Source organism: Centroberyx affinis, unplaced genomic scaffold, assembly GCF_046629955.1.
Source record: "Centroberyx affinis isolate AG114_WGS23_722 - 3 ecotype Tasmania unplaced genomic scaffold, CSIRO-AGI_Caff_v1 ptg004475l_1, whole genome shotgun sequence".
Classification (NCBI taxonomy): Eukaryota; Metazoa; Chordata; class Actinopteri; order Beryciformes; family Berycidae; genus Centroberyx; species Centroberyx affinis.
Genome location: NW_027282134.1, coordinates 17,436 through 40,166, shown reverse-complemented (window position 1 = coordinate 40,166; position 22,731 = coordinate 17,436). Strand labels below are relative to the sequence as shown.

Genomic DNA, 22,731 nt, shown 5'->3' with positions numbered 1-22,731 from the left:
TTGATTCTACCGTACAGTTAAGAAAGGATTGTCTGCAGTACTAACGCAGGATAGATGTAAGAGAAATGCATGAAGGGGGACTTCTGAAACTCAAAGCTTTCATCTTCTTGTTCATCATCCTCCTCTTCTATGTTGAGAGTATGCTGAGCCTGCATCCACTCACTAAATTTGTTTCTCACCACTTTTCTTTGTTATTTTCTTTCTTTGTGTCTCTGTTTCTGTCTTTACATCTCAGAATGTATATTTTGATGTGTGTTTTTTCTTGGCATTTCTGCTTAATTACATGCTGTACAGTGGAAAATGAGAGGAAAGATGGCAACGAGAGAAACGGCAACATGCAGCACATATTGCCAGGCGGGTTTGGACACTATGACCTTCTGTGCCGTATCCTCACGCAGTCTCTTTTCAAAAAGTTGGCGCTTTTCATGACATACAGCTCTGTGATCCCATTTCCCCGTCTCCGCTCGGCTCCAAGCTAACCCCAAGAGTGGCATTCAACCCCTTTAAAAAGTCTTGTCTCGTTTCCGTCCCTCAGCGCCCCTGGGACTTCAGACGGTACGATAACATTAACAAGGCATTTCTTCCTGCTGAACACAAGAGCCAAACAGCCACTTCTCTGCCCTTTACAGAGAGACTAACACACTGCAAGAGGGAAAAATGACAAAAAAAAAAAAACGTGTCTCATTCCAGAGCGAGAAGGTTTTGACATTATGGAATTATTTATAGACTGCAGCTGTAGTTTGGGTTTTCCGCTGGCTTGCCTGGTTTCGGAGAGCATGACCCAACGCCCAACTTGAGCGCCGACCCGTGACAAGATCAACAACAACAAAAACATTTTGTGGCCATGATTGCCGTTCTCGTCTCTAACGACAAATTGACAGTGAAAACAGAAACAGAAATGGCTGTTTGGATGTAGTTTATCTCTGCATCTGAAAACAATGATACTGCTTTAAAGCCAAGTAGGGCAATGAGGAAGACAGAGGGAAGAGGTAATGGGAATCTGCTGGAAAAGAGAAAGAGAGACACAGAGAAAGGGAGAGAGAGAAAAAAACAGAAAGAGATGGTGGAAAGGAAAGACATAGGGAGAGAGAGACATTGATAGAGAGGAAGAGAGAGAGAGAGAGAGATAGAGAGGGAGGCAGCTTGTAAGGCTGTATTCTTTCTCTTTGTGCACTTGTTGATCTCTAAATGATATTTGTATTGAGGATAAAATACTATATTAGACTAATTCTGTCACTTTCTCCTTCCCTAGCTGATATTCTTATCCATAAATCCAACAGGTGTGGAAACTGCCATCTACCAGAATGCAATATGGTCTTTAATTTGCACTTTAGTTCCCAATAGACAACAACAAAAAGATTGTTAAATGCAATCTTCATCGGGAGGTGAGGATTAATATTTGGCCCAGAGCTTTGTTTGTAGGGTACAGTATGAACACACCCAAACCTTTCCTCTGGCACTGTTTTCCATATAAAACAGCAGGTTGTGGCCCACCAGCCCTGAATCAGCAGATGTACATATCAGCATGTACACAGGGGTGGGACTTAAAGGAATACACTAAGTTTTTGGGGGACAGGTCTGTTGTTCAATTTAGCCATAAAGTGATGAGAGCATAGACACCAAAATCATCCATGTGTCCCTGATAGATCATGGCTCTGGTGCTGCATGCTAACACTTTAGCATCCACTATGTTGGGTGATCGCAGGTTCCATCTGTGCTAACATTTTAGCATATATTATGTTGAGTGATAGCAGGCTCCATGCCAGAGGTGGGACCAAGTCAGCTTTGCTCGAGTCCCAAGTCAGTCTGAAGTCTTGATGCACAAGTCACAAGTCAAGTCACAAGTCTAAATGTAGAACAGCAAGTCAAGTCAGAACAAGAGTCCAATATCAATTTAATATCTTAAAGAAAACTAAATATCTAGGACTTTTCAATGCAATATGGTTTTAATAGGATAAAAACTTGGTAAGAGCATCATGCGTTTGATTTACAAGTCAGTACAACTCAAAGTCAAGTCCCAAGACACCAGAACCCAAGTCAAGTCAAGTCTCAGGTATTCTCTTCATGCATCAAGTCAAGTTTCAACCAATTAAAATTGTGACTTGAGTCGAAGTCATGTGACTCAAGTCCCCACCTCTGCTCCATGCTAACACTTTAGCATACACAGTGCTGAGGCCACTAGCATTATCTCAAAAGTGAGAAAATTAGAACTTGTAGCATTAGATGTGAAAAATAAACCTGTTACATCGGCTATATTGAGTTAACATTTATGAATCTACAGGTCATATAATAAAACCAGTAACAACATTTTACTATTTAAAGGTCTGTTTTCTTACTTTGGATAATGCTAGTCGCCTGCTATCACTCAACACAGTGGATACTAAAGTGTTAGCATGAATCACCGGAGCAAAAGATTTACACATTTTGTCTATGTTCTCCTCGTTTCACTGCTAAGTAACAGGCCAATCTCTCAAAAACTTGGTGTGTTCCTTTAAGACTGCATGGGTTCGGGTGGGGAATTACCACCATGCAGCCTCCGGCCAAGTTTTGGTCAGTTTTGGCGGCATGTGCAAGCCACTGTGGACAAAAATGTTAGTTTCCTGTCCTGCACAGTGAAGCGGGCCTGCAAGGCTCGAATCAGCCAAGTGTTGTGCTTTATTCTGTGTGACTTCAGCTTACAGTATAGGGGTTACAGTAGTGGGGTTTAACAGTTAATTGCTATGGTATGTCTAATTAAGCTCTGTATACCATGCACCACAACACAGCCATATGACTTCACAGCAGATTGGGGGATATGATGTCACACCATGGAGCCGAGGGCGAACGGCTTCAAAGAGTGCTTCTAAAAGAGAGTGGTGGGGTGCGGCTATGGCCCATATGTTCACACATAAAGTTTTATTTCATTAAACAGCGTCACTATTTTTCTAAACCTTTATTTACCCAAGGGAGGATTGCTGAAGTCAAATACTGTTTTGCATCAGCGCCCCTGCCAACCACAGTCTTCTATTGGTGAGCAGTTGGGGATGAAGTGCCTTGCTCAAGCCTCGATGTCCAGGATTCAACCCAGCGACCGTACCGTCACAAAAACCTTTAGACTGCTGGCGCCCGTACGTCTTAAGCAGCACCATCCCTCGTGTCTGAGTCATGACGTGACATCATCTCCCCGAGCCGACAGTAAATGCCATCGGAGACGACTTTACAAGCCGACGCAGCAGTATCGCTCCTCATTACAGAGAGCCTCTTCTTCTGCAGGTTTACACGCACACCAGTACCAATATTTCTGCTACAGAGTTTACACGGCCCGCAGTAACAAGATTCCTCTAATAAACCACTTTACACGGATTCATTTAATAACTGCCTGTGCCGTGTTGTTTGCTTTGTAACTATACAGTCAAATACAGTCGAAAAGCAAATACAGCAGAAATCTATGTGTGTTAACCGAGTTCTGCTTACTCTGACTGCAACGTCTTTGTAGATTCATTTCAGTCATCCAGGTAGTAAGATGTCCAGAAAAACCCCCAATTAAAAACAAAATCCACTGGACTTAAAATGAAGAGTTCTACTAGATGAACTGATGAAGCCTCTCGGATGGAACTGGTGAAACGTCTTCATCAGAAACATCTTGAACTCTTCATTTTAAGTCCAGTGGAGTTTGTTTTAATTTTTTTTCTTCACATCTGATTATGATTTTACTAGACTGAGATGAAGGCATTTACATGATAATTTCAAAAGTATTGCCTTAATCGGGTTAAGATCGAGTTATTAGCGTGCATGTAAATATACTCATTGACTAACAACATGCCGTGCCTCTTCCACCAAAATCCACAATCCCATCTACTGTACCAGCTGCATCCAATCATGAGCCATGAAGAGAGACTGCAGGTTTCCCTTCCAGCCAAACACTACAGCAGCTGATTGATTTGCACAACTTCAATCAGAGAAAGAGAGAGAGAGGGAGCAGCTAATTAGTGAAATCACCCAAAACTAACCCTAATTTGAGCCTGTGGTTCTATTCTAGGCCTTTAAATCAGCTTTCTGTTGGAATGTGACTTAAGTCTGCATGTTTTACAGCAGGATGGGAGCCAGTCGTGAACTGAATTGAGAATGCGTGGTAAATTCCTGGAATGTGAATGTGAATTTAATTGGAATGACAGGAGACAGAACTGAACTCCATTGAATTCCATGAAATTCCACTTCTAAGAGAGTTTGTCTCGACTCGCTAAACATTATAAATCAAAACATTATGAAACAAATAAAAGACAGTTCAACAAATCAAACAAATTCTATCATAATGTATGGATTACCATTACATGTTCTGCATCAAATACCAGGTTCCTCTAACACTTTATGATATTCAGTATTGATAATATACAGTATAACACTGTGTAATCTCAGATATGTGGGAAGAAAACACAAAAAAACATGGAATTTCACAGAATTTCATTGAATCAAACTCCGATTCAAATTCAATTCCAATTCCGTTTTCTGTAGCTTTTTAAAAATTCCACAGTTGAATTGGAATCGATGAGTTCATTCATGAATTGACCCCCCCGACCCTGTCTTACAGTGAACTACCCAGCATCCTCTGCTCCTCTGCGTGCCGCATCCCCACCTCACGCTGCGACCCTGACGCCTTCCATATGCATCGACCAGAGCAGGGCCTCGTAAAAAGCCAGCCAAGGCCCGAGGGACGGGGCGTGTGTGTGTGTGTGTGTGTGTGTGTGTGTGTGTAGGGGGGGTTCTGTAATGAGCTTCCCCTTGTTTGAAGTCCACAACTGATGTCTAAACCTTGTTAGTCACCCCAGAGTAAGCACCGAAGCTCACAGGCGAACTAACAATAGCAACTGACCAAAAAAAAAAACGGGACAGAAATGGTTGTTTCCTTATTTGCAGCATGTGTCATGTTTCACCGCACGGCGCAGGCCAAAGGCAGCACTGCACCATCTGGGGACCAGTCGCATGTTTCGTGTCCCGGGACAGTGTACAGGACAAGACCGCTTCTCCTCTGGGACGACATACAGTACATCCAGACTGACCTGGGATCAAGCCCCAGCCAAGATTTCTGAGGTTCCATGTAGTTAAACGGGTAAAGCTGCCAATACTTCAGGGTTTGACCCATGTTAAAAAACGTATACAGTTTGGATAAAGCCACGCACCAAATGCCGAATGTGATGTTATGTAACTCATTCCTCTCTCTGCCGCCTCACAGAGGAGACCCGATAATAGGCTTTTAAAGGTGCTACGTGGAGCTTTTTGTGTTTCTCAAAATTAAGACCACATTTCCCATAAACCCTGTTGCTTCCTGTCCCTCCTTGTCCCCCCCTCCTCCCTCCCTGGCATCGCTCCATTAGTTTTGAAGAGCAAGAAGAAGGATAACAGCCCTTTAATAACAGCCAATATGGTTTCAGACCAGGTGAGCAAATGTGAAGTTGAAACTTTGTAGTTAGAATAGTGGAACTGGAATAAAGTTGTGTGTAAAGTGGTTTATTTTTTCTGCAATAAAGCAATCCAGCAGATTTCCCCCCAAATCCAACCTGGTGGCACCAGAGGTGGAGTCTCGAGTCACAATTTTAATTACTTGAGACTTGACTTGACTTGGGTTCTGGTGACTTGGGACTTGACTCTGACTTGTACTCTGATGACTTGAAAAGGTTTCTAAAGTCTTGACTTGAGATCTTGTGTTTGTGTAAATGACTTAGATTGAAAGTGATGAGATTTGTTCCAGCAGACGACTGAATTTAAATTCTGTTTTCTGAATTTGTATGGAATGATTGAATTTATTGAAGTTGAAACTGATTATAGAAATCAAACTCATGATGCTCTTACCAAGTTTTTATCCTATTAAAACCATATTGCATTGAAAAGTCCTAGATATTTAGTTTTCTTTAAGATATTAAATTGATACCGGACTCTTGATTTGTTCTGACTTGACTTACTGTTCTACATTTAGACTTGAGACTTGACATTAATGACATGGACTTGACTTGGTAATCTACATTTAGACTTGGGACTTGACTTGAGACTGACTTGGGACTCCAGCAGAGTTGACTTGTTGGCTCCCGATGTAAAACGCAGAGTAGAGGCCGCTAGAGGCTGACAGTCTTCTTGGCAAAGGTCTTGTTTGTTTTCAGTAATTACACTAATGTCTCAAAATTCATGTGGTAATGATTCATTGATGTTAAAATGCAACACATGGCACCTTTCAACAGTGAATCAGACGGCTAGTGAGTCAGACTGCAGCACAGAATTAGATTGCTCCTGTTGAATAAGTCGCATTAAGTCATCAATAACTTAAGTTCCTGTGCTTGTGTGTGTACAAACTGTCCTCTAGGTGTTTTATGCAGTAAAATGGAGGCTGCAGTGAGGCGAGTGCTCTCGAAGTTTCCCCTGCGTTTCCCTCAAACTGTATTTTCTCCTCAGCAGTCTGAGCCCAGCTGCTGAAGTCCAGCACTGAGATGTCACAACCACAACATTTTTCCTACGTGGGCGGACAGAATGGAAATGAATGAGTGAACGGTGAACGGTCACTGAGAAAGAGCAAAAAAAAAAAAGTCCCTCCAGGATTATCGCTTGGGTGGGAGGAAAAAGTCCCTTCGCTGAGAGAGCTTTTAAGGTTTTTTTTTTTTTTGTTGTTTTTCTTTTTCAGGGGAATGACAAAATTTCAAGAAAGAGGAAGTGGGTTTTAGTCTGGTGAAGTGTGTTAGGCGGATACAGACGTATTAGTCTAGTCAAGGGTTGGGAAGAGAGAGAGAGAGAGAGAGAGAGAGAGAGAGAGAGAGAGAGAGAGAGAGAAACATCATCCTTCCAAATGATCACTCAACTTTCTGCTTATTCAGCAAACTGTACCCTGCAAGTCAGCCTCCTCTCCAGCGTCATCACACACACACACACACACACACACACACACACACACACACACACACACACACACACACACACACAAAGGTGGTGTTGGGGTAAATCAAACCCACTAACTTGGTTTTTCTTTCATATTTCTATAATCGCTGGAGAATCCTGACCTATGGCATCATTCATCCCATCCTTGGAAAATAAGTTGAAAACAGCTGGAATATTTGGCACGCTCACTACTGGAATAACACAAACCAGGCAAAAAATAAATATGAAGACTGCAATGTAAAATTTAACAGCAAAATGAAAAGAAACTGCAGATTTGTGACTTCATTTCAGGCGTGTTGCCAACAAAATCACTACAATATTCCTATAAGGGCTAGTGTGTCTATGATACTGAGTAGTGAGTTTATAGAGTCTCTATGCTCTATGGTATTTTTATCTGCTATAGTATCACTATAATATTCCTATAATATTCCTATGATACTCCTGGGGGGACTTATATAATGTCTATGGCAGTCAAAAGTGAGTTTATAGTGATATTATGGTACTTTTTTAACTCCTATAGTATTCCTATAATACTCCTATAATATTCCTATAGGGGCTTATAGTGTGTCTGTGGTGCTCAATAGTGAGTTTATAGTAACTTTATGGTATTTTTCTTTATCTCCTATGATATCAGTATAATATATGCTATGCAAGGCCTATAGTAAATCACACATAGTTTATAGTTTTGCAGTGATATTTCTATGATATTCTTCTAAAATACACTATAGAGTAAGTTATTATTGGACTGGACAGTGCAGGCTTGTTGATGCCTATGCAACGGCTCTCTTTGCACATATGAATAGAAAATACTTACTTGTCAAGCACAAAATACAGGTCAAAAGCCCCTTGACACGAACTCTCCTGCTCCTCTTCCTCCTGAAGCTCCGGCTCGGCTCGTGCGGATGGAGAAGAGAGCAAAAATAATCCGAACAAAACCGGGACAAGAAAAAACCTCGCCATCATTTTTCCTCAGAACAACAAAAAATAAAATAAAAAAAAAAGTTTATTCCTTTGAAAAAAGCTCAGAGGGGGAAAAATACCTCAGTGTCTTCTCACATCCCAGAGACAATTATGAAAATTAAAAACAAAAGAGAAAACGGGAGATGCCCAAGGACAAAAGAAAGGATGCAGGCAAGGTTTCCCTTTAGTTTGAGCTCAGTTTCCAATCATTACCACAGGCATCCCGGTGAATCTGCCCGCTGGATGGATGGATGGATGCTTTCAGGAAAAAAACAACAACTTTTCAGATAGGCTATAACCTACTTTTACAATCCACATGCAGTTCACATCTGAAAAAAAAAGTCTGAAAGAAAAGAAAAAAAAAACAACAACCTTGGAAGAAACAAATCCAAACCTTGTCAATGGGAGAGGAGTAAATGATGGAATGGGTGGTTTCGTAGAAAGAGAAAAAACAAATGGATAAAACTTTCCTGTCAAAATGTCAAAACTGGTTTTGCTCTAAATAAGCAAAAAATGGAGCCGGGTAAAGGCAGAGCAATGTTGGCGCTGGAGGAACTGGGAGCCCGGGGGACAGAGAGTTGGCTGAAATGGACCAGGTTTCATATTTCATCCTGAGGAGAGAGAGAGAGAGAGAGAGAGCGAGAGAGAGAGAGAGAGAGAGAGAGAGAGAGAGAGAGAGAGAGAAAATGGGTCAAGATCCCATTTTTGCGCCTCCCTCCTACAGCAGACTTGCGCGTTTTGGGTTTTGGGTGAAAACAGCGCAAGTTGATGACATTATGGGCTGAAAGCACAGCTGTCCTCCCTCCATACCGTCTCACCCTGCACACAGAGGTCTCACCGCCTTAAAACAATATGCACATCGGAGCTTTGTGTGTTATTTCTCAGTATTTGTCCTCCTTAATCAGTACAAGTCGGTTTGTTTTCCCCTGTGCGGCTGCTACCAGTTAATGACAGCAGCGAGGAGCTGTCTGTAATTACACTTTCACAATCACAGGCTATTACCAGAGGCTGTAATGAACGTGTAATATGCTGATTAGCACATTTACAGTGTAGTTTTTACAGTCCTATGGTACACACACACACACACGCGCGCGCACAATGCATGTTTTTCCTACAAGTTCTTATAGAGGTGATATTACATATCTATATATATGATATATATATAGATAGACTACATAGGGGTTGGGGCGGGGGTTTAGGGTTAGTAATTTTAGTAATGGATACATTTCTCGGAGGCAGCTGCTCTGGAGGCAGAAATAATCTGATTGGTTGAGTATTGGCTCCGCCCACTGAACCACAGTTTTTCAGAGCACAAGATACCTGGCAAATTTGAATGCCAAAGGGAACTCTCGTCAAAATGTAAATAAAAAATAAAAATTGTATTTTTTCACTCATTCTTGACCATGGCATGATGTTGGAAGGTCAGCAGCTAGCTAACTAGCTAGATAGCTATCGGCTAGTAGGCCTATGGCTAGTTTCAACTTGGAAGGTCAGCTAGGCTAACTAGCTAACCTAGATAACTTAGTATTTAGTTTTATTGGTAACACTTTACAATAAGGGTCACTAAGTTAAGGGTTAGTTAATGCTTAATAAGCATTAACTAACCCTTAACTAACAGTTAAATAATGTGTAATTTACCAATGGTGTTCATGTTAACTAAGGTATTAATTTATACATTAAATAATGTATAAATTAATACCTTAGTTAACATGAACACCATTAGTAAATGATTACCAGACACATTAGTTAACTGTTAATTAAGGGTTAGTTAATGCTTATTAAGCATTAACTAACCCTTAACTTAGTGACCCTTATTGTAAAGTGTTACCGTTTTATTTATTTGTTTATTTGACAGGGACAATGCGATGTGACATTGTTACACTGAAATATGAAACATGCAATGCATACAGGGTTTCGAGCTAAAGTTAATTTGCGACCTCTGTTCCTGAATGCATTTTTTCAGTTGGTAGCAGAGCGCTAGGCTTCATAACATTAGCTTCCTCCTCTCCGCCCGCTGATGTTTAAGTCGACCAATCAGATTATTTCTGCCTCCAGAGCAGAGAAATGTTTGTAGAACTAAATCTCCAATCTGCTGCCTGTCACTTTTACAAAAACCAGGGAGGCCAAACTGAATCCTGTACAGTAAGCAGCAGCCCGATGGTCTTCTTCCCACGGTCAATCCTGTTGTGGGGCTTTAGGCTTTAGACCCCCAACCCCCCAACCCCCCAACACACACACACACACACTCACACACACACACACACACACCCTTTACCCCTTGGCCCCTGTGTAAAGACTCAGCACGTGTTGATGTGCATTGACTTATTCCCCACTAAACTGATCCCCTCTGATCCTTGTGTTTTTCAAGTGCAAGTAAATCCTGGTCCTCCCACTGATATCCTTAAGAAATGGATACAGCCTCTGTTGCTGGTTCAGCCTGAAACCAATTCTTCATCACTCCTCCCTGTTCCTACAGCCATTCTACTGCTTGTTCCGGACAAACCGGTCATATCTGGGTTATGATAGTGAAGAGCCTGCTGTCACCAAACACAAGTAATGCAACACTGTTAGCCCAGTGCTTCTGAATTACGGCCTATTTCAATTATTTAACTCAGTGGTTCTCAATGTGGGGTCTGGGGACCACCGGGGGTCCTTAAGGGGGTCCAAGGGGGTCCCCAGCAAATTAATGAAGTGTTAAACTTCACCATTACTTCATTTACAAGAAGTTAATACACTTATTGAATATAGAAGAATGACTATTTTGATCCTAGTTTCACTGTTATCGCTCTTCCTACAATACAGATAGTCATGGAATTCTGGACAAAATCATATCTAACAGTAAAAATATTCCCAGATTTGGGTCTGAGAGACAAAATCTCAACAAATGGGGGTCCATGGTCCTAATGTGGACTAAATTTGGGGTCCTTGATATGAAAAAGTTTGAGGATCGCTAATTTAACTGACACAATGAGGCCCAAACAAGACCAAATCCATATATTATAGTCAAATGCTAAAAATGTAAAACCAAGATGTTCAACTTGAAAATTCATGACTTCACCAGTATTAGATTTGTGTGCGTCAGGTCTGGCCACTATTACTCATAAAATACTAATAATCTGCATGTATTTTTAGTGTCATTTCAAACCAAAAGAGATAAGTATAGCAAGATGTGAACCACAGTGGACGTCACACCAAACACTTCCAGAAACCAAATATATCTCTGTGCAGAATTAAGGTCAGGTACATTCCCATTAGCAATAGAAAGAGGAAGTTTCAGCCGTCTGCTTTGAGAGAAATCGAAAATGAAATTGATTTGATGTTTTTTTTTTTTATCCTTTATAAGCTCAGCTGAGAAATGTACTGTAGGCTATAGCAAAATCACTTCTATTTCTACTAACTTCCTTCAATAAGATGATTATGAAAGACTGGAGATTTACTTCTCATTTCTGTGTGACACCCTTGATGTGTAAAACCTGGGGAAAAAGCAATGTACTTTGATTGATACATGAGTTTGCTTGGGAATATGTCTGTTATAAATTTACTGAACCCCGAGAGCATGAAACTAAAACATCATGTCTGTATGTGTCTGTTTATTATGTTTATTTTCCTCTTTTTTTGTTATGTATACCACTTCCTGAAGACACATCCCTACATGTAAATAAAATTATTCAGTTTCTGGTTTTGCTTCCGGCATTAAACACCAAAACCATCATCCATCAAACACTAGCATGTTCTCCCAGGTCTGGACATGAGACGCTCTTTATCACAAATTAATCTTACAAATTTATTGGTGCTGACAGTTAACAAGGGGTTGAAGAGTTGCATAAGAACACCTAAAGCTGATTTTGCTTGTGGTACAGTTTGCTTTAATGGCCATCTTGAGAAAATCTAGCAGTGGCTTTTCTATTGGGTGATTCCTTTAACTGCCAAGAATGTGTTTGTTGTTATATACAGATGTAGCCGTTGTAGAAGTCCAACTTTTTATTGCATGTTTGGTGAACTAATGCTGCAATTTTCCTCCATCCAAGATAATTTTTTTCTCTCTTTCCAGCCGTTGCACAACCGGTGGCCTCGTAACTAGCAGGTTGAGAGACACTAGACTTTGTGTTACCACATACTAATTTGGTTCTGCTGCATACAACCCAAGAAACAATTGTCTGCCATACCATTGTAGGATAAATATAGGATAAATGCATGACATGGGACTTCTACAGCAGTAAACACACTGATTATCTGTCTGTATGAAACCATTCTCAAGCCTCCTCTATTGTTGTAAAATACAAGACCCACACACACTTAAGTTTTGTGTTTCCATTGGCTTTTTTATTGTGTCTCACCACTGGAATTGATACAACCCAAGTAGCTCCACATGGCATGAAGTTCACTGCATAATGGACACATTTCCCATACGCAGTCAGAAATACATTACATGTGACAGTTTTCCCACCAGAGCAGCAAGTGGATTAGTATATCGAGGTCCCAAATCAAATTATCCAGTATAGCAAAGGAATAGCAGACTTAGCTTCAAAACATTCTTAGCTTTAGTGTTTTGTTTATTCCTTTTGTTTCTTCTCTTTTGCAAGTTTCTCAAAAGTTTTTTTTTTGAAAGACAAAAGTAAAAAGCCATAACATCCAACCAATCTTTGACATAGACATTTTTGCATCAATTACAAACCCACTTCTTAAAAGAGCCCTCATTTCAGTACCACTCGCACTCTGCAACAGAAATCAAACATGTGCAGCCCGTCCATATTAGAGTAACATTCAACAGAAATAAAAACTACAAGTATATCCTGCTTTAGAACGCGTCGCCTTTGCTCTACAAACAGGCTAAAGAAGGCTTAGGTGTCAAGAGACTGAAGAACGGATCACACTTTGGACTTAATACTTTAACCTACATACTTCACTTCGTACACAACTCCAGATTCTAAAACCCTAAACCTTTTGGCTGCCAAAATAAAAGTGACCGTCAAAACGCCCCCTGCTTCGTTCAGGGAGCGGCTCACTTCTGGCCTGCAAAGTGCTTGTTGAGGATGCCCTTGGCGGTGTCCAGGGCGGTTTCGGCCGGGACGGGGATGTGAGGCGCGATGCCGGCGCCCTCCCAGGCCGGCCCGGCGGCGGTGTCGGAGTGGACGGTGGGGATGCCCAGGAAGATTTCGCTCTCGCCGACCTGGAAGGTCTCGGGTGGGTGGGACGTCCCGGCGGTGGTCTCGCCGACGATCATGGCGCGGCCGAGCTTCTTCATGATGTAGACGAACTCCTCGGCGGCGCCGGCAGTCGCTCCGCTGGTCAGGATGATCAGGCTTTTCTTGGTGCCGTACCTTGAGCCTGAGGAAGAGAAGGAGAGGCAGGAGAAAGAATGTTAAAAAAGGGAGGCAAAGATGTGATGGGGGAGATCGTGAAAAGGGTGGAGGTTGAGTAGGAGGAGAGAAGGAAGAGGCGAGGATGGAGGTAGAGGTAGAGATAGGATTGGGGATTAGATAGAGAGAAGGGAGTAGGAGAGAAAACAGAGTAAATAGGTCTTTCTCAATTCGTGTTCATGACGCATTTGACGTAATATCTAATTGCCGAAATACGATTCCAAAACAAAAGAGTGCCAAGGACAGAGGATGGGTAAAGATCCTGTAAGTTTACCTCCCAACCGCGGATCTATTGAATGGCGACTTGAAAGAATGGGAGACCCTAAGATTCATTGCGAGAACGACGCATTACGCCAAATAGCACTATAATCTATTAGTACAGAGCTGGTTGAACACCTGTGCGTCTTCATTCATGGTGCAACTCAAGCACACAGTCCATCTCAAACTGTAAAGATGCTTCTTACATTCTTGCGTTCTAGAGAGGTTTGCTTTCTCTTTCTGGCAAGAACGTTCTCCACAAGGACACAAGTATCGATTTGATAATCACCTAATGTGTTAGAGAAAGGAGGTGAAGGTGTCATGAAACCTGTTAACCGTGATTAACACACTTAGTATGGTTTCAAAATGAGAGAACTGGGTTACGGCCCTCAGTCAGCAAATCAGAATGGTTGTTTAGCCCAGAGGAACCATGCCCATGCTCCACAATGCTCAGAGCGTATTTTATGCATTGATGTCCTGCTTGGTACGACCACCCTGCCTAAATGCAAATAGTAACAGAATGCTAAATGTATATATCGCTGTTGTCATGTGAAAACCTCATAACTCCAGTTTTGGTGATTATTTAGTTTTAACTCCAATTGAAGGATGACATGCTCCTCTATGGGTTGAGAAAATTCTAGGACCCTTGGCTTTATGAGACAATTTCAAAACCCCATAGGATAAACTAATAAATGCATGGTGTTCAGTCTAAGGACAAGCCTGTTTTTCTTAATTACTGCAAAGTTGACATTTTGGAGATATGAGTTTTTATCTATTCTAAGTCCAACACTGTTCCACTGCGATGAGTGTGAGGTCCTGTTGTCCCTGTACTGTGTGTGACAGTATGTACTTATGTGACTTGAGTTGTGCGCCAATGCCACCACAGCAAATTCCCTTACATTTGTTGTACTTGCTGAATAAAGTGATACTGATTCTGGCATAATTTTATTCCATCTAGAAAGACCATATATATTTGGTAGAAGCCAATACCCTACTGAGGTTACGGAATACATATCTTGGTTGTGGTTAATTCTGTAAAACATATGAGTAGAATTCAATAACTTGATTATTTTTTATTACCAGTGAGTTCAGTCATGGTCCAGAGCTCCTTGGTGGTGCCAGAGGGTCTGTGATGCAGCTTGTCCAGCAGGATCTGCTTGTCTCCGTCAAAGAAGTAAGAGCAGAACCCAGCGATGGCTGTCGTAGGACCACCAACGTTGTTCCTGCAAATACAGTACAATTAAACAGTCAAGGTATAGAAATGATCCATGTTTAATGAAGTTTTATTTAGTTTATTAAAGTTGTGTTACTTTATAGTATTTTTATTCATATCCTTTGCATCTTTACTCTTTTTTCTACTCTTTGTCTACAGCTTTATTCATTGCTGCTGCAATGACCCAATTTCCCAGCGGCGATCAATCAAGTTCATCTGATCTGATCTGATCTGATCTGATCTGATCTGATCTGATCTGATCTGGTCTTAGCTGTCTGTGAATGTAGCTGAAATAAGTAAGAAGTTATGCTCAAAGAATTTTGTTGCGCAAATCATGGGCAAATTGAAACTTTTTAAAACATAGTAGGTAAATTAAGTCCTGGATGGAATCATCAGTAAAATAATTTCTGAATAATGAACTTCAATGCAAGGCAATGATTTGTATTCCAAAATGGATATATGGCATTTTTGACTGAGCAGGTTCACCCACCTGAGGTCGACGATCAGAGCATCGGTGTTGACAATTTTGTTCCAGACGTGTTCAACAATAATCTGAGCGATGGCCTTAACCTCCTCAAAGTCTCCGAACATGTCGAAACGCAGGTAGCCGATGTTGTTCTCAAGCACATCGGTGTGGAAGGAGACCTTGATCAGCTCAATGAACATTTCTGGAGAATAATCCTGGGAAGAAAGACGAGCAATAACAGACAATGGAGCTGAATGAACAGATTTGGACAGACTTGCATTGAAAGCATGACCAATATGTGTAATCAAAAGTAAACAATACAGTGAATGATTTTTGGTAATAGAGTTTACCAATTTTTCCACATGCATATTTCATATTTTGAATAACTTTAGTAATAGTAATATGACCTAATAACATTAAGTCATATTACAAATTTAGAGTATTACAAATATGGAAATAATTAAGATGCCAACTGATTTTGTTTTAGATTGATATGTTAAATTAGAACAAGAAAATATTTTTACATAGACTTTTACACAGAATTTTTTGCCACTACACAGCAAAAGTCAATGTTAAATTAGAACAAGAAAATATTTTTACATAGACTTTTACACAGAATTTTTTGCCACTACACAGCAAAATCACCCATGGTAATTTAAACAGTGTAAAAGTCAACACTATGCCACTATACCACAAATTCACACCCATCATAGTTAAACATTGATTGGAATCAAAATTTGTTGTGTTTGAGCAAAATGACCAATCATATTTGTGATCAAAATTCAATGATCATATGAAATGGATGAAAATGAGGGACTCACCATGGGTGGCAGGGCCGGGGTGTTGCTGGTGGTCTTCAGGCTCTTGTCTCCAGACAGAGTTTTCAGATCAGCGGAGAGCTTCACCTCCAAACTCGCCTTGGAGTTGACCATGCTGTACTCGCCGCTCGCCAGGAGCCCGTTCAGTTTCCCTGCAACATCGGCTCCGACGGCCTCGAAGGCGTAGTTCTCAGCAATCAGGGTCGCCGATCCCTCAATGATGGCTGGAACTTGGGCGCGGAGGTTGAGTATCTTGATGGCGGTAGCGAGGGCGTCCTCGGCGTTGACCTCGACATCAGGAGTCACACCGGTAACCTCCCAGGTGGAGCCGGTGACGGGGTTGATGGACTTTGCGGTTGGCACAGTAACGTAGAAGTCGGTTTCGCCCACTTTGATCTTGTCGACTTTCACGGAGCCCCCAGCGGTCTTCTCACCGACGACGGTGGCCCTCTTCAGGTTCTTGAGGCAGTAGGCGACATCCTCTGCGATACCCTTGGTGTTCTTGCTGGTGAGGATGATGAGGGGCTTGGTTGTGCCATATCTCTCCCCCAGCAGCGTGGACATGGACCACAGCTCGGTGGTGGTGTCGGAGGTACGGTCGTACACACTGTCGATGTGAATCAGAGGCTCAGCTTCGGTGAAGTAAGACACAATGTAGGGGACTCCTGAAATGTCTCCGCTGCCGGTGTAGCGCAGGTCAAAGATCAGAGCCGAGGTGGGCAGGATCTTATTCCAGACCAGGTCCAGCAGCAGAGAGCCGATCTTGTCTGCCACCTCCTCCCCGAGGATGTGATCGATCCTCAGGTAGCCGATGTTGCCCTCCAGGATGTCGAGCTTGATTGAGGTCTGGAGGACGGCGACGAGCTGGTCGGGGGGCAAGGGAGGCAGCTGAGGGACAACCACGGGGACATAGTCCGGCTCGTGGGAGACCTTCAGGCGTGGGTCGTTGATGGTGCTCTGGACGCCTGAAGTGAGGACATTAGCCAGGGTTTCAGGGTCCGGGATGCTGAGGATTTCTGTGTTGCTGCTGGCTGCGTCAATCGCCTCTTGCATGCCTACCAGCTTCTCTGGAGAGCAATAATTGTCCATGAGGATTTTCGCCATGTCTATGATGAGGCTGGGGGGAAACGTGGCACGGACAACAAAAACATTGCCCAGAAGGAGAAGAGATGCTACCAAAAAGAGAGCCTTTGCCATTTTGTCAGTTTGTTCAGATAGACTTGAGCGGAGGGAAGTAGATGTTGACCAGCAGAACCTCCTTCTGCAAAGAGGTTCTTTGTCAAATGACTCTGTTTCGGCTGTAAGGTTTCTGTTAACACACACATAAGAGGATTTGCCCCACAATAAACCTCTAATCTTATTATCCTGAGTGCTTTTGTAAGACAATAACAAGCTACATTAGCCAAGTAGGTGTAGCAACAAGTAGGTGCTGCTGAAGATACAGGTCTTAAATTTACACAAGAGATTTTGAGTATGTATTTAAAGCTTCCTGTCAGGTAAAATTTGTAACTGACAGAAATATCTGGAAAGGGATTACGGCTGGTGGAAATATTCATCCTGCTGGGATCACCCAGGATGCATTTACTAAGTCTGTCTGTGTAGGTTTATAAGAGGAAGAGTCACTGATGTAAGAATTGTGCCGAGAAAACAAAGGAGATTTCACACATTTCTAGAAGCGCTTGCATCCTTTTAATCATGTTTGCAGAGGAAGACACTAGAATGTTAAAATATCTCATTTATGTAACGTGAAAACTTGTGATGTTTGAAGTGAAGCTATATATTCTGGACTGCTCAATTTCCAAAATTAGGTGGAAGTTCATTCTACAGTGTGAAAACCTTCATTCATTTTGCGAGCCCTCCCTTTACAGCTCAGCCCTCATGGTATGCTAAGTCTCACTCAGCACCATTTCTGCAAGCTTAGAGCAAAAAAATCTCCCATTCTTTCCTTTCTTACCCTAGCTTTCTGGTTGACCCCAAGGCATTTTTTTCACACAGCGAAATGAAAAATCACATTGATCAATAAGTCATATAATTCAACACGAGAGAGAGTTGATGTGTGGTCTGCTTGACAATTGTTCATGGTCAAAGAGGAATGTGCGTCACTGCCAGTTTTCTGCCTATTATTCCATTTCTGTATAGTAACTTGAAATAATTCAGAGACAAGGAGTTATTGCTTCACATGTGGTAAATATTTTATTGCAATGAAGACAGTTCAGTAGGTAGGGGCTGTTTCTGTAGAAGTGAACAGAGAGATTAGTTGTGAGTTTGTTTGGTACTTGCACCCTCTACTGTCAGTTTTTGTCCCTACTCATGTAGAGAGACATGATCACAACAGATTGTAAAGACAGGCAAACAAAGAACAGCAAACATAACTTGGGGTTTTGATTAAATGTAACATGATATTCTTAAATATTAAAGAAATCCCAGAATGGAATAAATAATGAAATATCTAAAATAATCAAATACATCAGCATGCATTTACCCTTTGATATCAAACCTGTTTTTCTCAAAAAAATATGGGTCAACAGAAAATGTATCTCATAATACATTTGGTATTAAAACATGTCATCAAAGGGAACAACACAGAAATGTAATCATAAAAATGTATAAGCCACAGACTGATGGATTAGTCAGACAAAAAAAAAGGCAACTCAAATGATCACAGTTTTAAACTGTTAGGTTGGGAGAAGCTTTCCAAGCTAGGTTTCTACATAGGCTCAGCAACACAAGGGATAATTACATCACATCATGTGTATTGAAAACATGCAAGGAGGGATTTGTAAGGTGCCCAAATGAACAAAAAAGTGCAATCAATAAAATTAAGTCATCTAATCTAATCTGATAGAGGCCTTCTTCATTTCAGAAAAAAAACCCAAAACAAAACCCCATGACTGAACAATTAAATTACTAAATAAAATGTGCAAAGAAAATAAAATTCCATTGCAAGCTTTACAGACTGTTTTATATAACTGTGGTCAGGGAGGAACCTCCATCTTATTGGCGGTAGACCACATGACTGGCCAATATGTGATATTGAATGAAAGGCCTCAGTCTAACCTTAGTACATGCGCCTCTTAAAACTGTATATTTGAAATTTAAGTGGTAGTTAAACACAGGGCAAATGATCAAATAATTTTAAAGGAAATGAGAATAAAATATTATGAACTATTTCCCTTGCTCTCTCTTCTGCAGCCTTGCCACTATGATTTTCTGCGCTACTGACAGAGCGCTGCTTGCCTGTGCAGCAACATGAGGCTCAACCCCTGACACACTCCACACTTTCCCAGTGATGGCACTCAAAACAACCTGGTTAGGGATGGAAGCATACAGGATACTGTCCACAATCTGATAGGTGCCACTCGATAGAGACCCTCCAATCGTTGGCTCTCCAACCACAGTGGCCCGATTCAGGTCCTTCATGGTGCGGGTGAATGCTTCGGCTGCGGACCCTGTCATATGACTGGTGAGGATGTAGACATCTTTGGAGGACCCATACCTTTGACCCTTGACCTGCGGCAATGTCATGACCTCCGTCATGGTAGTTGTGGTGCGGTCGAAGACAGTGTAAAGATGGCGCAAAGGTTCAACATCAAAGAAATAGGTGCAAAGGAGAGGAATCGCTGTTGAATATCCGCCCGTGTTGTACCTCATGTCGATTACGAGGGCGTCAGTGTTTACTATCTTGCTCCATACTAATTTGATCAGCTGAGGCCCAATGGCTTTCACCACCTCGACATCCGCCATCATGTCAAACCTTAGATAGCCAACATTGCTGGGCAGTACATCTATTTTAAACAGAGCGTCGATTATGTATCCCACTTCTTCTGCCGTTGGGATCTTTGGGACTTCATGAAGGGACTCAGGCTCGACGTCACAGTAGAAGACATGGAGGCGGTGGTCACCTGAAGTCTCTTGGAGATCTGCCGTCAACTGAGACGCCAGAGATTCAAAATCAACCACTGACCGGTACGATCCCTCAGCCCATTTGCTCAAGAGCACCTTACTGACCTTTGTAGCGACTTCATGGATTGCGTAGTGTTGTTCTAACAGTTCCCCTGTTCCTTCTATGAGAGACCTGAGCCCTCTGTGGAAGTCTATGGTCTCATGAACGTGGTCCACAGCTTCCTCAGCTAGCACAATAGCATCAGGGACCACACCTCCTCCCAGCCAGCATTCCCCATTGTTGTCTATGAAGTTTATGAAAGGGACAGTGATCACAATATTTGTGCCCTCTATTTGGAGCGTCTTTGAGTGCATCAGGGTACCGGATGTAATTTCCCCAATGACTGTGCCACGATGTAAGGACTGCATTAGGTAAGCAAACTCTTCTCCGACGCTTGCGGTGTAGTAGCTGGTTAACACGTAAACCCCACGCTTGGAGCCGTAGGTCGGACCTGTAATCCCGGGCAGAGAGCCATGCTCTGTTGTTGTGTTCTGAATTCGGTCATATATTGTGAAGAAGTGATGTTTCTGTGAGGTGTCCTGGAGATAGGACAGTATTAAGGCTAGGGAGGAAGAGGACCCACCAGTGTTGTAGCGCAGGTCAATGATCAGATTATCAGTGTCTTTGAGGGGCTCCCACACCTTTTTAGACATGTGTTCTCCTAGTTTAGCCGCCACAGACGACTCAAAAAACGTGTCAAAGCGGAGATAGCCCGTATTGCCTTGGAGGATTTCCACACTGAACACTCTATCTACCAATGCTCTTAATAATGCTGGATCATCTGGAACTTTGCCAGGCTCCGAGTCCTCTATAATGGCAACGTTGTCTTGTATGTGTTTGATGGTCAGTCGAGGGTCTTCGGACACAGTCTGGAGCTCTTGGTTGAGTTTGACTGCCAGGTCCTCCTCAGATATGACCGAGAAGAAATCTGTAGATTCCAGTTGGTGAAGGAGGGCTGGAACTCTGTCGGTGAAAGCATAGAAGCTCCTGATGATATCCGAGATGCTCTGCACAGCCTTGGGAATGGCACTCCTCACGGCCAAAACGGACTTGGCATTTCCGACAGCTTCCTTGGCAATGACGTTGACGGATGGAGAAACGCCGCTCACTTCCCAGCTCTGGCCTGTGATTGGGCTCACAGATCTTGCCACAGGAACTGTTATGTAGAAACCTGAATCGCCGATCATAATCTTCTGGACTTTCACCGACCCACCAGCAGACCTTTCTCCAACTATGATGGCCCTCTTTAGGTGTTTTAACGTATACGCCACTGCCTCAGCAGCACCCACAGTACGTTTACTAGTCAAAATAATCAAGTCCTTTTTCTTTCCATACCTTTCTCCCATTGTGGACGACATGGTCCACAGCTCCTTGGTTGTATTAGAGGGCCTATCATACACAGTGTTAATGTGAATGAGGGGCTCAGGGTCAGAGAAATAGGAGATTATAAAGGGAACTCCGGACAGTTCTCCAGCCGTGCTGTACCTCAGGTCAAAGATCAGGGAGGATGTGTGAGCGACTTTACTCCAGATGTTATCTCTCAGCAGAGAGCCAAGCTTCAACGTTGTCTCCTCCCCGATGATCCGATCTATCCGCAGATATCCCACGTTATTTTCCAGGATATCCAGCTTCACTGAGTTCCTCACCAGCCGGATCAGCTGGTCTGTGGGGAGGGATGGCAGCGCCAGCGGCATCACTGGGACAAAATTGGGCTCGTACGACACAGTCAGCCGTGGGTCGTTCAGGGCCCCCTGTACCCCAACTGTGAGGACAGCTGCCAGGGTCTTCCTGTCTGAAATCTGAAGGATTTCTCCGCTGTTGATGGCCTGTTGGATGGCCTCCTGCATCCCAACCAGGTTCTCAGGGAAGCAGTAGTTTTCCAGCAGGATCTGGGCCATGTCTAGTACCAGGGCAGGCTGGAATGATGAGCTGGCAGAGAGAGTAAAGAGGAGAAGCGTCGCCAGGAGAGCTGGAGTGTGTCGAACTGCCACCATTTTCTCTACCATCATTGATGGAAAGAGGGCTATTTCCTACTCTGTCTTCTCTTTTACCCGGCTGTCTTGGTTCATTTGTCTGTGTAGAGGGACAGTGGCTTTTGTTGGAGAGGGAATGTTGTCACGGTTTTTCGGACAACAACAACATCGACATAAGAGGCTTTTGTCCCCAATAAACCTTTAATCGCATTATCTGTGGTGCTTCAGCCAGCAGACAATAGCAGACAAAAAAATTGACAAATGGGAAATGCAGTTTCATGGCTATTGTCACACAGACACAATACATATTTGAGTTCCTAGTTTTCTTTGATTTCTCATGCATTTGTTTTACAACTTTTGTCAGAGGGACTTCTTGAGATGGACATATTTTACTAATGTATTCCATTACACTGGAATCAAATTTGGGCTGGAATTACAACCTGCATTATTTGATATGTACCTAAATCTGAATCATGAATGAAATTTTCACCATGTCCTATGAAATTCAGCCTGATACCTGCCCCTATTTTTCTTTAGACTACTAACGAAATGAGGTGAGGGTATGTATGAAATGTGTTCAGGCCGATGTGAATCTTTGAATCTCTCTCTCTCTCTCTCTCTCTCTCTCTCTCTCTCTCTCTCTCTCCCTAGTCCCTTATGAAAGCTTATGGCAGTGTATTGCAGTGCTGTTGGTGGTTTTAAGGGGTCAAGTCTGGGTCGCTCCACTGATGGCATGATTACACAGTTTGTGGACACGTGGTAAAGCCGTCTTAAAACAGAGTGCAGGATCAAAATTGGGGAAAAAACACACACACAGTTAACACTGATATGAACTAGGGGTTG

At 42.5% G+C, this 22,731-nt stretch overlaps 3 protein-coding genes across 3 annotated transcripts in view; all 3 read right to left on the bottom strand.

The window, feature by feature from the left end:
- Window positions 1–7,936, bottom strand: part of antxr1c (ANTXR cell adhesion molecule 1c) — a 57,049-nt gene extending 49,113 nt beyond the window's left edge. Inside the window, exon 1 of the mRNA XM_071544148.1 lies at window positions 7,712–7,936. Within this exon, the coding sequence (XP_071400249.1) occupies window positions 7,712–7,860 (149 nt within the window). The 5' untranslated portion in view covers window positions 7,861–7,936. The remainder of the gene's footprint in view (window positions 1–7,711) is intronic.
- Window positions 7,937–12,168: 4,232 nt separating this feature from the next.
- On the bottom strand, window positions 12,169–17,190 carry rbp3 (retinol binding protein 3). Its single transcript, XM_071544149.1, has 4 exons — window positions 15,976–17,190; window positions 15,179–15,369; window positions 14,556–14,698; window positions 12,169–13,185 (listed from the first exon to the last, which is right to left on the bottom strand). The coding sequence occupies exons 1-4, from the start codon at window positions 17,167–17,169 to the stop codon at window positions 12,860–12,862; spliced, it is 1,854 nt and encodes a 617-aa protein (XP_071400250.1). The 5' UTR covers window positions 17,170–17,190; the 3' UTR covers window positions 12,169–12,859.
- Window positions 17,191–19,137: 1,947 nt separating this feature from the next.
- On the bottom strand, window positions 19,138–21,921 carry irbpl (interphotoreceptor retinoid-binding protein like). Its single transcript, XM_071544147.1, has one exon. The coding sequence runs from the start codon at window positions 21,919–21,921 to the stop codon at window positions 19,138–19,140; it is 2,784 nt and encodes a 927-aa protein (XP_071400248.1).
- Window positions 21,922–22,731: the final 810 nt, after the last annotated feature.